Here is an 18,275-nt window from a genome sequence, read left to right on the forward strand (position 1 = left end):
TAAAATGTAGTCAGTTTAATCAGAAAATAATATTAAAACAAATTTTGATTATTCATATTACATTGAAAATAATAGTGTAATGAATCATTATCGGCCTTTGAACAGAACAAATGTTTCTTTTATGTTAATTTTGGTTGTGTTATTGCCAATATAGATGAACTTCTTAGAGCTATTTTCCTGAAGCCAACAAGTTTACATTATGAAGGTTGAACAATGTACATTTTACTACTAAATCTGAGAAATAGTTCATGAAAACATTAATGAAAACATTTGGTCACTTTGTATAAAGATTTTTACCAATGTAGAATCTCTTCTGATCAAATTGTGGCCTGAAAGATGTAATCATTTGCAAATAATTTTATTCCACTGTAGACTTGTTTGACTTCTTTTTTACAGGAATAAACCAAATACATGGAGCACTATTAAAAGGACATTTTCTGTAAATGGTTACAATTTTAGCACAAAACCAGTAATATACCATGATTACAGTAAAATAAAAAAGATGATTTTAGATTCAAACATACATACATCCTATTTCCATATCTGTTAACATTCATATTCATTAACATCCATTTATTAAAAGACCAATTGAAAAATCTTCCATTTGCTGGAGGAAGATTCTACATGCTTCTTCAGAACATTCTTTCTCAGAAGGCCACATTTCTATCCAGTTGGATGAATCCAAAGGATATTCATACCTAATAAGAAAATACAAAAACTCTGCAATCTTTGAAATGCTTTGTAATGCAGAACATTATTTATGGCACCAACAAACTACAATGATGACATTTTCAAAGATAGAGTTTCATGAATGATAAAAATGATAAGGGAAGATGAAGCAGAGGAAGGACACATACAATAGATGTCAAGTTGATAATACACATGAGAATTATTTTAGATTTCGGAAAAGACACAGCAGAAACAAACAGACAATATGACAAGAGACTGACAGCTAATATAAAAAGGGAGACAAATGCCTTCTGTGGACATTGCAATTGTACAACGATAATAAAATGAGTGGCGCTGATTAGCAACTTAAAAGGGATAAAGGCATGGGAGCAGAGGACATGGTTGAAGTACAAAATGAGTATTTTCTCTTCACCCAAGAAACAAATCACTGCTAAAATCATGGTGAAAAATGAGGTACTTGGGTGGATTGTTGCCCTCACCCATGTGAGTTTCATGGTAAAGGAAATTAATTTGATGGGCAGATAGCAGGACAGCACTCCTCGGCTTTTCCACCTTTGGCCAGATCAAGCCAATGGACATCCTCCGGCTCATTTGAGGTGTTTAATTATTGCCCATTTTAGGGGCCTCAACCTATTGCTGTTGGTATTCACCCAGCAGTGGATGGGAGACTCACTATGCAGGAAGCCAGAAAAGAAAACCATGTTGGGTTGCTTGTGGGCTTCCATGGTGGAGGGAGAAGGGATTTCTTATATAAAAGCAAATTGGGAACACAGCATCAGGAAGGGCAGGCTCACTCACTGACAGCCACCCCACTGCCATTGTTGCTGAAGCCCCTCCAAACTCTTCCTGCAACCCTATCCTGAGACCTGCTCCTGTCATCACTCACTTGTGCCTAGATTCATTCTTAATCCTGGGTCTAAAGTGAGTGCCATATCAGCAGCAGCCAGTACTTCATCGGAGGTGTTGCCAAGCAATAAAGAGGGGCTGGCCTCTGATTGCTTGGCAGCTCTTGGCACTCAAAACTTCAACCCCTAATGGCCTGTATCCCAGGGAAGGCCTGCTGCTGTCAATTAAGTTTCTGCATGGCACACTGCACCCAGCTTTCCCAAAAAGTGGCTATGTGTGGTGACTACTGGTTCTCTAGCCCGATGGGTAAGATCCCTGTCAGCTGCATTTAATATATAGGGTGTTTGTTGCTGGGCAACCCTGCATGTTTGTTTTGAGGAGCCCCAACTGATGTTATGCTCATCAAAGGTGTTAATAAGCTGTTTTGTGTCTCCTGTCCTTTTAAGGCACAAGTTCCTGCCTCCAAAGAAGCTAGCTAATAGGCTGGCTGGCAGCTTGCCAGTCTCAGCTGCATTGTCAGGAGTGATGGCAACTGCTGGGCCAATACCAAGTTGGGGCAGCAGCAGCGTGAACGCCATCGGAAGAAGGCACCTGGGGACAGGTGTTGCCAGAGCCAGTTGACAGGACCCTGGGAGGGATGAGAGCAGTGGGAAATGTTTTTGCAAGGATGGTCCCCTATAGGCTGCGAAGTGCCCAGACAGGTTACAGTCAGAGGTACATCACATCCTGCTCTTGTTTTTGATTTCCTCCCCAGACCCCAGCTCTCCCCCATGACGTTTCTGCTTGTTAAGTCTCTGTAAAATCATTGACACTGGATGAATTACAAACCATGCAGTAGTAAAAGAAAGACTGGATCTTCTTGTCACAAGAAACAGATCACATACAGTCAAGAATAGTGGGGAAAAGTGGATACTGCAGAGACACTAGCCAAATCCTCCTTAGATACGGAGATTGTGCAAGAAGACAGGAGAACTGCTAATGTGACACCGTTGTTCAAAAATGCTACAAAAACAACACTGCAACAGCTGAGTTTCTTTAGCATTTATGTGGGAATAAAAAGCTGAGTATAAGCCAATTGCAATTCATCACAATTTAACAAGCTGCTTCAATTGACTTACTTACAATATTCCTGCCTATTAATTAATTCATGGCATAATAGTACTTCAGATAATGTTCAATCATGAAAACAAAATTAACTGTTGTGATAGGAGGTATAATTATGAATGCAATATACATCAAATCTAATAAATTTTATTATGGAAATATTTAATATTTCAACCAACATCTTTGGGAAAGGACACTTAGTTTTCTAAATAAATTTAAAATATCAGAATTTAACTAGCATGGACCCATAATAAACATAATTTGAAAAAAGGATATATTTTAATATTGATAAAACCAAAAAGAGAAAAATTAGCCATGCTACCATGAAGTAAAAAAATGCTTCCACAGTGAAGTGAGCTACTAATATTGAATATTTGAAAAGGTAGAATTGATCATAGTTGATAATATTACTGGACAAGTCATATTCCAAATTGAAATCTAGCCTGATAGATCATACATGTTTTTTCTCGTTTAATTAACATGGTGGGTAGTCACTGAACCATATTCACACAAAGCTGAAGGTGTTCTTTAACAAAAGAACTGAAGGTTATTTCACAAAATAAGACATTTAAAAAAAAGATATTAAAATATGGAACATAGCATAAAACAAAGTCTAACTTGTTTCCCAACACTAACCATTACAAGACTTGAGTCCAGAGAAATTGTTACCCTCTTTGGGTTCTACTTATCTGGTTCTGTCCTGTAGTCTGTGGACACAAACTGTTTCATGAGTTTCAGAATCTAAACTTTCTCAGTTCTAATAACCTGCAGACTTCTAACCAATTTTACCCAGTTTGGAACTCTCACAAACTGAACTCTTCTGCAGAGGTAACTTGTTCACTGAATTATCCTGAATCTTTTTTCTAGGAGAGAAACTACACTTGTTTCTAAACTTAACAGGAGTGTCTTTTGAATTGAATTAAAAAAAAACTTGCTCATCCTAGATGGTTCTCAACTGAACTTAACTGATGGCCTTAATTGTTCACTCTACCTGATGCAAACCTTACAGCCTAAACATTATTTTCCATTATCAGCACAGCGCCACAATATTGGATTTAAATCACTGTTCCAGAAGAACTTTCTGACCTTGCTTAAGTAAATCTTTCACAGAGGTAACCAACACCTACCTGAATCTATCTCGAAAAACAAATTCCAAAAATGATGCAAAAATTATACTCTTCATCATAGAACACATTAGGAAATAGTGATCAAGTCATCAAAACTATGGCTTACTTACATAAATGTGCTTGATGAGCTTAATCTCAGGCTATTTTTTCCCATTATTAAGTATGTCTGCTCATTACTCAAGGTAACATCAGAACAAGTGTTCTCCTTGACCAAAGTTATAACTGAATTTTGTTCAACAACGTCAGCTAGAACAACAAGAGACATTGTTTTAGTCAGGTATCACAGTATTTGGAACTGAAGCCTTAGTATATGGACAAATTCAAGAAAATTTAAGTAAGCTTTAAATGCTTATAAAATATTCCTTTATTCCTTACCCTTAACAATAATGTTAATAGTCTCTAGACTTTATACAGATGTTTCTTGATTGGAATTATTTTTAAAATCTATTTTTGGTTTAGAATGTTGAAGGAAAAACAAAGAATCACATAACATGATTGTTGTCCACTGTGTACCATTGAAATTCACAATTGCCTGGTTGATGCTTGTCACATACGTTTTCCTTGCCTGATAGTCATTATTTAGAGCTGGAATGAATTCAATTAAACTTAATTGTAATGTCTTTGTGGATATAGCAGTTGTGGTTGTGTGCTCAAATATTCTGCAAACTGATAAGTGGGGAAAGAAATGGATGTTTCACATCGATAACTGTCAATCTCTGTAGGAGAGAAGTTAGACATATGCTCCCTTAGTCGCATAAGTCTACTGGTTGGTTTGGAAAAGTCTTATTCAATGTGAAATATTAATTGAAGTTCACTCTCCACAGATGCTGTCAGACCTGCTGAGTTTTTTTTTTCCCAGTACTTTCGGTTGTTATTTCAGACTTTCAACATACTGGAGTATTTGGATGTTAGAGGAAGGTTGAAAAGGTTAGGCATATGGCCATTGGAATTTAGGAGGAAGAGACATAATCTTATTGAAACATATGATCTTGAGAAGAAAAGAGAGTTAATATTTTAAGTGCTTCTGATGAAGGGTCACTGGACTCAAAATTCTAATTCTGTTTTCTCCCCGCAGATTCTGCCAAACCTGCTGAGTTTCTCCAGCAATTTACTTTCTGTTTCAGATCTCCAGCATCTGCAGTTCTTTGCTTCACTTGCGATCTTGAAGGGAATGACAGGGTGACTACCAGCAGGATGTTTCCTCATGAGGAGGAAATTAAAACTAGAAGACCGAATTTGAGAATAAGACAATCAAGGAGAAATGTCTTTTTTCCTCAAAGGGTCATTAGAGAGTAAAGTTCTCTTCCACAGAACATAGTTGATGTTGGGTCTTTAAATTTATTCAAATTCAATTAGACAGATTTTTCACAAAGGAGATAAAAGTAAAAGACTGCAGACAGAAAAGTGGATCTACACCACATTGGTAAGGAATATTGTACAAGGAGCAGCATTCATCCACTTCACTGAACACTATTCAAAAATTTGATTTTTCCTCACCCTAACCTGAAAACACAAAGCTCAACTATACCATCCACACCATCGCTATATTGAAATCAAAATACATTAGATAACTTGTGGTCCAGGCAAACCACCTAGATTTTTTTTGGTTGTTGAGTGAAGATCATGTGAACATATAGACCAAATGTTTTCCAGGGAAAAAAAAACTAACCTGTCATAAATATTTCCACAATTGTGGCGTTGTACTTGATGAAATTAAACTGTTCCTCAGAAGACAAAATCTGCACTTTGTAGGCTAGATAAAACAAAATTAGTTTCAATTATTTTAAATAATCGTACATTCTTGAGAAAATGAAACAAGTTGGAACTATGTTCTTGCATATGCAGAACTTAGATTTAAATCCATATAAATCAAGAGAGTTGAAGTTTTCTCATTCAAGATCACTGATGAAGGGATGTCATCATGTTGAGGGCTCAAGGAACAGGTTCAGTTCTTTTGATCAATTGCTCCAAAACTAAAACCAAACAGTGTTAAAGTAGCTGTAAAAGCATCTTTACAGTGGTCATTACTTCATGTTACCTCTGTATAAATTATTGCAGAGATTGACTTTCCTTGCACTTTTAAAATCTTAATTAACCTTGAGAAGAAATTTCTATCAGCTGAGATATGCAATTTTAAAATCATGTTCACCTGAATACAGCCTGGATGAAATTAAGGCCCTCATTAGTATAAATTAGGACGATATAAATCTAGTCACAAGAGGATTTAGCTGTAGAGAACCATACTGCTCATGGGAAATTATATGCTTGAGACGGGGAAGTAGGGACTACTTTGCGTTAGAGAACAATTTTGGGGGCAGTAATAATATGGGGAGAGTGATATATTGCATCTTGTTACTGCCATGTCCTGAAAGGTTTTAAAGTTGTGACTACCACAATACAAAACAATGGAAACTACAAATTCTAGACAGGATGAATAGAGTAGGCAATGAAGTATAATAGAAAAAATAAGGCAAACCTTAATAATTCATGTTTATGCCAGATGATTTGGAGAATTTAAAAATATTCTGATCGCTGAATGGTAGCTTTGTAACATTTAAACTTAAATAATTGATTTTTAAAGAAATCTATAAGAATAGATATTTCTTGTTTCAAAATGCTTACCATAAACTGTCCTTCTACTGCATGCAGCTTCACGTTTACTCTGACCACCGGGAGTTATGTCTAACGGTGGCTGTATTTCACTGCACTCAGCTGAGTCACAGATAAAGAATTGGAAAAACAAACTTCACATTGAAAACATCCAAAAAGATTTGACATTTTATTTACAATAGTTAGTTTAAACAAGTTAGCTTTTACCCAGAATACCCTTCAATCAATTTCTAAGTAAATATCTGTTGTCTTATTTGAAATAAAAAATGGTAAATTATATAAATTATTTAAAATCTTAATTTACACTGCTGTCTTTTCATAGGTCACAAATATAAGTGTTAAATGTGTAACCAATAACTAGTTTGCAGAAAAAGATGGAAAATAAATAACCAGAAATGTAAGTTATGTGAATTGGAAGTGGAATTGGAATACATATTGAATTTCCCTCATATTAAGATACCATGACTTGTTCCATGTGTTCTATTTTTACATATATTTTCCTAGATGATACTTGTACATATAATTCATCAACCAAATAAGATTTCCTTCTTACCATTCATACATTTGCATTCATCTCCACTGCAGAGCTTTAAAAGCTTATTTTCTCCAGTTGGATTGTAAAAGATAGTGCATCTTCTATCTACCAAAATAAAAGAAATGGAAATTCACATCTAACAGGTTTTAGCATTATTTAAATTAATTCTATCTGTACTAAACATGGGAATCTATGTATTTATGCTATGATTAATGAGTGAGAAACTTTATGCCACAGTAGTAGGGCTAGAGGTGTTAAAGGTAATTGAAATATGCAATTAAGGTTTTCACAACTCAATTAATTTCAGAGTAATGGCTAAGTTTGTTTTAAATTCCTGTTGAAATTATGAATCAGAATGGCAACATTTTAGGCTACAAAACTTTTATCTAGACATTATAAAAGATGCTATAAAAATCACCCAAAAGCTGAAGCATCTCAGATTGTCCAAAAAATACATCACAAATATTGATTAATCATGCATCTCCATTTAGCTTACGTTCAACTAAGAAACACCCCAAATAGAAGAAGCATCAAAATGATCTATGCTGAAACTATTCTTGTGGCATTTGTCTAAAACTTACAGTTGCACTCTATCCAAAAAAAATCTACCCATCGAAGGTAAAGTTCAGTCACTGTAGATGATGGCACACTTTTAAGGAATAGACAAAAAAGTCTGCTAATACAGAGAACAGATTTTCTTATTTGGAGAAGGTGATCATGCAAAATGGTCATAAACGTGCCAGCAGATTCTTTAGGCTTTTCACAAAAAACTGAAGAATTGCAGATACTGGAAATCTGACACAAAAATAGAAACTGCTGGAGAAACTCAGCAGATCTGGCAACATCTGTTGAGGGAAAGCATAGTCAACATTTCTCGTCCAGTGACCCTTCTGATAAAGGACCCAAAATATTGACTCTGTTTTCTCTCTGCTGATGCTGTCAGACCTGCTGAGTTTTTCAAAAATTTCTGTTTATGCTTTAGGCTCTTAATGTGCTTTCACTGATCCCTCTGAATTAATTGTGTAACTGTCTCAACAGAAACATTCCTGAAGATATTATGATTCTTGAAACCTAACCAAATTTTTTCAAGATGCTACCAGATCTGCCCAAATACTTGATAAGCTGGTTCAGTACTGCAGCAGTGCATTTTGTGATGAGTGTCTTGGCAGCATGAAACTTATTATATCAGTTTTCAACTCATGTCATGAACGGGACGACAACAGGGTGTCACTTTTAGCTGTAGAGTAAATACTAATTGTATGATGAATTGCCTGAAGATGAAAGCATTGTGACAGCTTTATAGAAAGTAAGCACTGACTTGCAGAATGCACTGCTGGCTGTCACAAGCAAACTAATTTACATGGGAAGCATGTAGGGCCAAATGGCTGCAGACTATAATCGCATGGACTTGCACAGACCCTGCCACTCTGTAAAATCATGTAAAACCTCCAATTCCTTGTCAGGTAGTGGTAAAACTGCTTGAGCAAGTGGTTAAAATATCAGTAATTTGTCTACTGTCTAGTGACAGCTGATTGGTTTAAGTTATGATGCCATTAGGAGCCTTAAATGAACCAGAAGATAAAAGTTCATTGGCAATTGTCATCTTGACAACTACTGATAGAACTATTCCTACAAAAGATCACATCTGAAGGTTCTTGTGATGCAGTGGTAGTGTCCCTACTTCTGAACCAGGAGGCCATGTTCAAGTTTCATTTGCTCCAAAAATGTGTAATAGCATCTCTGAACAGGTTGATTAAACAATCTGTGAAAAATATGTCTGCTGGCTTCTTTGGAACAAACAGTACAGCTTCTGACATAAATCACAAGCTTTGTGGAATGTGCATCTGTAAACACATACAGACTGGCAGCCCTTGCTAACTCTTAGTTTTCTCCGATAAGTTCACGTACAGGAGACTGTGGATACACTCACTATATTGTGGTCAATTATAAAAATATATTTTTATTTATTTATACCTCTACGTATGAACATGAGTAGATATTTGAAACAACCTACATTAGCAATAACATTAGGAACTTGCAAATGAGTGGGTGCATTAAATAATCACAATTCGTGTACATGATGTGTAATAGGAAAATTATCTAAAAATATAGATCTTTGCAATGCTTTCTTAACAGTTTCTCACTTTATGCCCATTTATGGTTATTACTGGTTTAAAAATGGTTTTCAGATCGTTATTTGTTAGGGTTAACAGAATATCCAAGGCTTACCTGGTGAATGGTAGCCATAGACTGTGAAAGGTACTGAGGTTACCATTCCAACTTTCATCATTTCATAAACGCGGAACCCAACACAGAAGAAATTGTCTGACGGAATCTGAAATAAAAAGCAAACAATGCAAACTTTCACATGTTTCAGAAGTCATTTAGAATGAATTATATCTTGAATGATAGCATTGAGAATCAGGTGCCTACTTTATACACAATTTGACTTATATTCATTGATAGAAAATAGAAAGTAAGAGGGTCAAGGACAGAAATCTTCACTTATATCATTATTTGACAAAGCTGAACTAAACGTAAATTAAGGTAAAATATTCTGTCTTTCTGAGCTTAAGGTTAACACTTTGTCCAGATAAGGTAGAAGGAATTCCCATCACATTGGATCTGAATTTCACATGACATGGTAACAAATACGAGAAAGGAGTAACACTTAGCTGGGATGACATCTGATGGGTTGATCATTTAGAAATGTGATTTAAAAAATTAGCAAATTGAAAATTTCTGGAGTGCTTTAGTCTAAAAACCTTTGAAAACTCAATGAATGAGTATCTTCAAAACTTGAGATTGTTGAATTTGGTCACTTACAACATGAAAGGAAATGGCGATAAGAAGGAAAACTAGAATTACTGATTTTATTGAGTGTTGGAATAGGCTTAAGGTGCCTATTTATGCTTCTAATTCTTTTGTTCTTATCTTGAAAAGTAAATCTATTGTTATTTTTCAACTGATGACTTCTGAATTAAAGCTAATCAGTCAGGGTAGAGAATTGCAACAGACCATAAGACGTAGGAGCAGAATTAAGCCATTTGCCATTCGATCATGGCTGATATGTTTCTCAACCCAACTCTCCTGCCTTCTCCCTGCAACCCTTGATCCCCCTACCTATCTATCTCTGTCTTAAATGCACTTAGTGACTTGGCTTCCATAACCCTCAATGGCAATGAGTTCCAGAAATTAATCACCCTCTGGCTGAAGAAATTCCTCCTCATCTAAGGGGTTGTCCCTCCACTCCGAGGCTGTGTGTTCGGGTCCGAGTCTCACCTACTAATGGAAATGTCTTCTCACACCCACTCTATCCAGGCCTCTCTGTAGATGCATTTTCAGCAATGTCAGGTTGCAGCATTTAAACTTTGCCTTCTTAACATACTTGGAAAGAGGGCATTCTATTGTTCCCCGTGATCATCCCTTACCTAATCTATTGTCTAAGGATGTAAAGGTCTTTGACTTTTAGCATTGGGGAGTACCTTAAGCACCACCCATTATGATGGAATCTTCAGACTTGATAATTAGAACATCTTGAAGGAGTAAGACATAGCATCCAGCTTTTCCTCACAGATGTCATTATAGAAACTATTATATTAGTGTGGAGAAAGTGAGGGCTGCAGATGTTGGAGATCAGAGCTGAAGATGTGTTGTTGGAAAAGCGCAGCAGGTCAGGCAGCATCCAAGGAACAGGAGAATCGATGTTTCGGGCATAAGCCCATCTTCAGGAATGAGGAAAGTGTGTCCAGCAGGCTAAGATAAAAGGTAGGGAGGAGGGACTTGGGGGAGGGACATTGGAAATGCGATAGGTGGAGGGAGGTCAAGGTGAGGGTGATAGGTCGGAGTGGAGTGGGGGCGGAGAGGTCAGGAAGAAGATTGCAGGTTAGGAAGGCGGTGCTGAGTTCGAGGGATTTGACTGAGACAAGGTGGGGGAGGGGAAATGAGGAAACTGGAGAAATCTGAGTTCATCCCTTGTGGTTGGAGGTTTCCCAGGCAGAAGATGAGGTGCTCTTCCTCCAACCATCGTATTGCCATGGTCTGGCGATGGAGGAGTCCAAGGACCTGCATGTCCTTGGTGGAGTGGGAGGGGGAGTGAAAGTGTTGGGCTACGGGGTGGTTGGGCGGGGGATCTCCGCCCCGATTCCACTCCGGCCTATCACCCTCACCTTGACTTCCCTCCACCTATCGCATTTCCAACGCCCCTCCCCCAAGTCCCTCCTCCCTACCTTTTATCTTAGCCTGCTGTACACACTTTCCTCATTCCTCTAGAAGGGCTTATGCCCGAAACTTCGATTCTCCTGTTCCTTGGATGCTGCCTGACCTGCTGTGCTTTTCCAGCAACACATTTCCAGCTATTATATTAGTGTATCAACCTGTATATTGTTGCTATCATGCAATAAATAAATATTGTTTAAGACAAGAGCCTTTTTTGGTAGAAAGTATTAATGGATTTTTTTTTCTGCCACAGTAGACTCAGCAGGCTTTGTAGATTCTGGATCAGTGGTGCTGGAAGAGCACAGCAATTCAGGCAGCATCCGAGGACAGGCAAAATCGACGTTTCGGGCAAAAGCCCTTCATCAGTATTCCTGATGAAGGGCTTTTGCCCGAAACGTCGATTTTGCCTGTCCTCGGATGCTGCCTGAATTGCTGTGCTCTTCCAGCACCACTGATCCAGAATCTGGTTTCCAGCATCTGCAGTCATTGTTTTTACCTCTAGGCTTTGTAGATCCCAAGCAAGAAAGAGAATAGTGCCAGCTAACGTACCCAGATTGTTCATACAGTGTGATGAGCTGTGGTGAGGAGTCACCTTACAATAAATTCAGTATCAATTTCAAACAAAAGAGAAAGAAAATAAGAAAGAAATTCTCAAATTTCTTACTGAATCCACTTGAAGAATTACACTTTTATCTGATATTCTGTAGTCAGAAATCAAACCATCAACTCCATATAATAGCTGAAAAGAAGTTGGAAACAAAATTTATTATTAGAATGAAAGAGTCCCTACAGTGCAGAAAGAGACAATTCAGCCCATCCAATCTGCACCAACCTTCTGAAGAGTATCCATCTCACGTCCAGACCCCAACCCTATCCCTATAATTCTGCCATCCACCTAGCCTGCACATCCCTGAATACTACAGGGCAATTTAGCACGACCAATCCACCTAACTTGCACAAATTTGGATTGAGAGGGGAAACTGGAGCACCCAGAGGAAACCCGCTTAGACACAGGGAGAATGTACAAACTCCACACAGGCAGTTGCCCGAGGCTGGAATCGAACACAGGTTCTTGGTGCTGTGAGGCAGCAGTGCTTATCACTGTGCCACTGTACCACCCTTTTAGAATTAGAATCATTGCATTTGTGGTTTTAAATATGAAACAACATATTTGCAAATGCTTAACTATTTTTAAATCATTCTCTTCTGGTATTAATCCAGTGTTCAAGGTTATTTCCATGACAGAATGATCCGATTCATAAACATATTCTTCAGGCCTTGGTATATATCTAAAAACAAAAATTAAAAATAATTTAGGAAGCCAGTCCAATATTAGTTGCTACAGTCTATTTGCATAATTTCTAGTATTTTCACAACATTGTGCTAGATTTTCAAAGTACGTTATAAGAGACACAGTGAAAGTCCATCATTTTCTCTTCCTCTTCATGGAACATGGGCATCACCAGCAAAGCCAGCAATTACCCTTGATTGATCAGCTGACTAGAATATTTCAGAGAACAGTCAAGAGTCAATCACATTGCAGGGAGGTCTGGAGTCACATGTAAGGATAGATAAGGATAGATTATTTCATTCCTTAAAAGGACAGGAGTGAACCAAATGGATTTTTCATGGTTACCATTACTAAAACTAGCTTTCAACTCCAGATTCATTAATTGAGTTAAAATTTCACCAGCTGACTGTAAGTTACTGTAGCATTAATTTTGGTTTCTGAGATAAGTCCAATGTTATTACCATCTTCCCCTTAAACTGACCAGTGGTTTCTATACAAATCTACAACTGGCTTTTCCTTTCAAGGGTCATTAAAGAACGTAATTTTACAATGTTATTCCACTGAAAGAATGGGAATTGGTATAAGTTTACAAATTCAAATTCACCAGTGTCAGATCAGATAAAGGGCTAATTTTTATCCGATATAGGATTGAGAACCAAAATGTGCAGGCAGGTAATTTTTCATCATTGGGCATGGACTTGTTTGCTACACCATCTACCTCTGATGGACTTTCTCAGGATTGGTGACAGAACAGTTTGCCAATTAACAAAGCAAAATACAATGAAGCCAGAAATCTAGCATAAAAACAAAAATTGCTGGAAATACTCAGCAGATGTGGTGGAATTTGTGGCGAGAAACCAAGTTAACATTACAGGTTGATGATTTTTCATTAGAACCCAATCTATCATAGCTACCTAAGGTAAGGTAAACGGTAATTAAGGCCAATGATTAGAGGGAGACTGAAATTTTACCCATGGTGTTGGAAGACCAGTTGCTTAGATATGGCATTCAGCAACAGTCCAGGAGGTCCTATTCCTCAGGTAGACTTTGAGGTCCTCGCTACCTACCTTGTCTCCAGCTACAGCTTTAGATATCCCTTTGGAGGGTTTTCTTCTTGCAATGGTAAGTTTGTGGTAGTTGTGGCCACTCTCAATTTGAAAAGTTCCAAGAGTTGCTGAGAGAATGTCTCAACTGCTCAAGTTGGAATGTAAACTTTTTGTTGAACATTATTAGGATGAAATCATCTAAAACAGGCAACATAGACTCTGTAGGTTTTGAAATATACTACAGGCATATATACTGTTTGTATCTAAAAATACAAAATGATGCAAATGCTGAAAAGCTGAAACTTAATAAGAAACTATTGAAAACAACACTTATCACTCTGGGGATAACAGACAGTTAAACATTTCAGTGCTTCTTTCATTAAAACAGTAGTTAATCTGCTCTCACCGCAAACACTGACTAACCTATTGTGTCTTCCCAGCATTTTCTGCTTAAAATGTAAGATTACAATTGTTTGGATGTTAATGCATCTTATTCAGACTTCTGTTACTGTGACCAGCCCACTATAAAACTTACTGTGCACAAGCTTCCAAACGGTAAACTACTTCAACTCCTGCAGGACGTGTATCTGCATTTAAGGAGCATTATTATTAACTGAGAAGTAAAAGCTGAGTGAACCAAATAACACTTTTTATAAATAAAACATATTTTTAACACAAGTATTGACAATATAGTAATAGAAGAAAACACATTTTTGGAGGTCAATAAAACTTAGCATTGAATAATTACAGTGGAATCTGTATACTTGAATTGACAATACAAGCAAGCATTTAATAAAACCCTGCTTCAAGAAAAGGTGAAGCCTCTCATTTCATTCCTCACTCTCTTAATTGCTTATATCTCCTCCCACTCACACTTTCCCACCTGATCCCTTATGCTGTTGTTCAAGACGCAACTTAGTGTAGAATTTCAATGTGCAGAAAAATCTATGTGTTCAAGTGCACAGATCACAAAAGATTGGTATGCAGTTACAGCATTTAATAGGGAAAGCAAATGGTATGCTAGCCATTATTATGAGAGGAATTAAGCATTAAAGTAAGGATCATATGTTTCAGTTATACATGGCATTGTTGGGCCCACATCTCAAATACAGTGTGCAGTTTTGATGCCAAGGGTGTAAATGTGTTGGTGGAGAATTACAAGAATGACACCTGGAATGAGTGGATTATCTTGTGAGGATAGGTTAGAAAGGTTGGGCACTAAAATAAAACAAAGAACTGCAGATGCTGGAGATCTGAAACAAAAACTGAAATTGCCAGTGAAAATCAGCCGGTCTGGTAGCATTTGTGGGGAGAAGGCAGAGTTAACATTTCAAATCCAGTTCTGATGAATACTCACAGGACTCAAAACATTGCATCTGCTTTTTTCCCCACAGATGCTTTCAGACCTGCTGAATTTTGCCAGCAAATTCTGTTTTTGTTTTCGATAGGTTGAGCTGGTTTCCAAGATGTAACTGAAAGGATGTGTACTCTGGTGGTTGAAAGGACAAGGGAATGCTGATTTAAAGTTAGGAGTTTTCCTTTTAGGACAGCAATGAGGAGAATTTTTTTTCCTCTCAGAAGGTTGAGACTTTGGAACTCTCTGCCTCAGAAAATGTGGAGACAGAATCATTGAATATTTTTTAAGACAAAGATAGATAGATTCCTGTTAGGCAAGGGAATCAAAGGTTATTGGGATAGATGGGAATGTGTATTAAAAGAACTTTAAACAAAACAAGATGAGTCCTTACAAATGTTTTAAAATTCACTAAAGTCTCTATGACCTAATATAACTACTGACCTGAAATGATTTCTGTGGCTTCTATCTTTAGAGAGAAATCACAAGTTTCACTGGGTGTGCCAATGACATAATACACACTCCTCATCTACATGTAAAAAAGGATACAATCAAACAATGCATTTTTAAAATATGTAGCCTTATAAATATTGTTTTGAATAAATTTAAACTATTTACTTCAGTTGAAGAATCCTGCAATGTTGAAAGATAATTACCAAAATTTGTTTGAAAATTGTTCATAGTACAGTTTTTCTTATATTACCCCCAGTCGCAATTTTATTCCATTAATCTGGTTATTCTGGAGATAAGATATTAGGTATGTATCAGTTTTGTAATCAAATAGATAACAAGAAAGTGACTGTTTCAATTTCTGTTTGCACTCATTAAATCAATCTGAACAGTGTAGTGGCACTAGTATTACACTTTATGTCCATGACACACAAACAACTGGTCAGGTCAAAATTATCAAGAAGCCATCTCTGGGAATTGTGCATATTGGAACTTAGGACGAGGACAAGGGCAGCCTTAACTGCAATTCCAATCATTGCTGAATTATTGGCAATCTTTGTCTGACAGTTCACATATCAAGTCACTTTTTATTGTTTAATGTGTTGACTGATGAATGGCCATGAAAAGAATGTACAGAATCTTATAGGGGTCCAAGTGATTTGGGCTATGGTGAGATCTGTGGCTAAATGAGTTGAGGAGACCGGGGAGACCTTTCTCAATATTGGAAGCATCTCACTACATATTTTATGCTTTTGCAAGTGATGAGGTGAGGTTCTTGCTAGGCAGTGGTGAGTTGCCAACTGAGTGGGATTGTTAAATGCCTTATCACAGTGTTAATATTCAGCTTCCTCTCCTACTAAATGTGCCAAACAAGCTGCACATTAAGAATTCTTGACATGGAAATCAGAGTGGGTACCTGGCACCTTCAGCTCACTGCTGGCTGCAACCAGCCTTGAGTTACTCAGCATTAAACAGCATGACTGAGCAGAATGCATAGGCACCAGCAGCATGCACCCCTCATACATTGGCATTCAACAATTGCCAACTTCTCATGACCATCAAGGTACCTCTCTGATCCATTTGCAGGATGCTCAGGAAGAGGTGCTGGCAGGTGGGACTAGATTGAGTTGGGATATCTGGTTGGCCTGGAGTTGGACCGAAGGTTAAAAATGTGTTGCTGGAAAAGCGCAGCAGGTCAGGCAGCATCAAAGGAGCAGGAGAATCAACGTTTCGGGAATGCCCGAAACGTCGATTCTCCTGCTCCTTTGATGCTGCCTGACCTGCTGCGCTTTTCCAGCAACACATTTTAAGCTCTGATCTCCAGCATCTGCAGTCCTCACTTTCTCCTAGTTGGACCAAAGGGTCTGTTTCCATGCTGTACTTCTCTACGATTATGACTCTATAACAGGCTTGCATTTTAAAGTGCAACTGCAACTAATATTGAAAAGCTCTAGCAAGGACACTGCTAGGTCACGGATTGGACCAGGCTACACCGTAGAGTTGCCTGCTTTCTTTGTGCTTGTTCACTGAACACCTACTTGCATGCTCCCATCATCCATGCCTGTTAGCATGCCTTACTGAGCACCAGTCCTCGGTCAAGGGAGTAGACCTAGTGTGCCAGGTCAATCTCACACCTGTGCCATGTGCCAGAAGCTTACATGGCAAACACACTGTGTGTGCAGTAAGCCTGCAGCAATGCCTCATTGAAGTTTACAAAGGCATCCTTCATTCATATGGTCCCAGCACAGTAAGTCGAGGGCTGCCTTCAAATCAGTCCAGGGAATTGGCCAAGGTTAGACATTGTTTGAAGTGGTCTTGGCATGGATCCTTGACTATGCAGGCTGGGAGGTAGCCCTGTGGCACCACAGAGGATAGTCTGGGGGCTTAGGGCTGGGAGATAGAGTCTGGGCACTTCTCATCCAGGGCTGCCCAGTTAGGTCACTCAGGTGGATGAACCACAGTCAGTCCTTTGGGTCCATAAGGGGAAAGAGGAATGGGGCAACAATGGGGACTGCTGCCATGTGAGGAAGAGTTGAGAATCCACACTTCAGGACTGGAGTTTCCAGGCTGGGGAAAACAATGAGAATTGTGAAGTGGGGATACAGAAAAATGTGGATGGGAAAGGGGTCATGCAGTAAGGGCAGTTTGTCCACAGGAAGGAACATGCTGGCTTAAAGAATGACACACCTGGCAGGGACACCTCATATGCCAGACTGGGGAAAGATGGGGGGGTCCAAGATCTTGTAGGTGGGAACCTAGTGAGGTGCGAAACCCACGGGGTCTACAGGAAGGGATTCCAATATGGCATCTGGATGTACAGGACCTTTGCAACATGAAGAAGCAGAGGCTGGAAGCTACTGGCTAAAGACGGTACAATGTCACCTTCCAGTAGGCTAGAAATTGAAAGTGTGCAATGAGAAAGAAAATGGTTGACTACCCTTGGTGTGGGCGGGACAAGCGACTCGAAATTGAGGGTTTGGTTAAGAAAAAGAAGGAAGCATATGTCAGGTATAGACAGGATAGATCGAGTGAATCCTTAGAAGAGCATAAAGAAAGTAGGAGTATACTTAAGAGGGAAATCAGGAGGCAAAATGCGGACATGAGATAGCTTTGGCAAATTGAATTAAGGAGAATCCAAAGTGTTTTTAATAAATATATTAAGGACAAAAGGGTAACTAGGGAGAGAATAGAGCCCCTCAAAGATCAGCAAGGCGGCCTTTGTGTGGATCCACAGAAAATGGGGGAGACACTAAATGAATATTTTGCATCAGTATTTACTGCTAATCAGATGTACCCGAGAACTCTGTGGGAAGCTAGGGAAGTGATTGCTGGGCCTCTTGCTGAGATATTTGTATCATCGATAGTCACAGGTGAGGTGCCGGAAGACTGGAGGTTGGCTAACATGGTGCCACTGTTTACAAAGGGAGGTAAGGACAAGCCAGGGAACTATAGACCAATGAGCCTGACGTCGGTGGTGGGCAAGTTGTTGGAGGGAATCCTGAGG

General features: G+C 38.5%; 1 protein-coding gene across 3 annotated transcripts in view; it reads right to left on the minus strand.

Annotated features, from left to right (window-relative positions):
- Positions 1-18,275, minus strand: part of c5 (complement component 5) — a 128,656-nt gene continuing 110,381 nt past the window's right edge. For 2 of the 3 annotated variants that reach the window (XM_043720297.1, XM_043720298.1), the window contains 10 exons: positions 15,266-15,350; positions 14,003-14,054; positions 12,317-12,419; positions 11,795-11,869; positions 9,142-9,247; positions 6,931-7,017; positions 6,390-6,479; positions 5,437-5,520; positions 3,878-4,013; positions 1-698 (listed from right to left, as the gene is read on the minus strand). In XM_043720297.1, the coding sequence (XP_043576232.1) occupies positions 563-698; positions 3,878-4,013; positions 5,437-5,520; positions 6,390-6,479; positions 6,931-7,017; positions 9,142-9,247; positions 11,795-11,869; positions 12,317-12,419; positions 14,003-14,054; positions 15,266-15,350 (954 nt within the window). In that variant the 3' untranslated portion in view covers positions 1-562. Of the gene's footprint in view, positions 699-3,877; positions 4,014-5,436; positions 5,521-6,389; positions 6,480-6,930; positions 7,018-9,141; positions 9,248-11,794; positions 11,870-12,316; positions 12,420-14,002; positions 14,055-15,265; positions 15,351-15,437; positions 15,561-18,275 lie in introns of those variants that run through there. The other variant, XM_043720299.1, reaches the window with a different exon arrangement.

The sequence above is a fragment of the Chiloscyllium plagiosum genome, chromosome 30, assembly GCF_004010195.1.
Source record: "Chiloscyllium plagiosum isolate BGI_BamShark_2017 chromosome 30, ASM401019v2, whole genome shotgun sequence".
Taxonomy (NCBI): Eukaryota; Metazoa; Chordata; class Chondrichthyes; order Orectolobiformes; family Hemiscylliidae; genus Chiloscyllium; species Chiloscyllium plagiosum.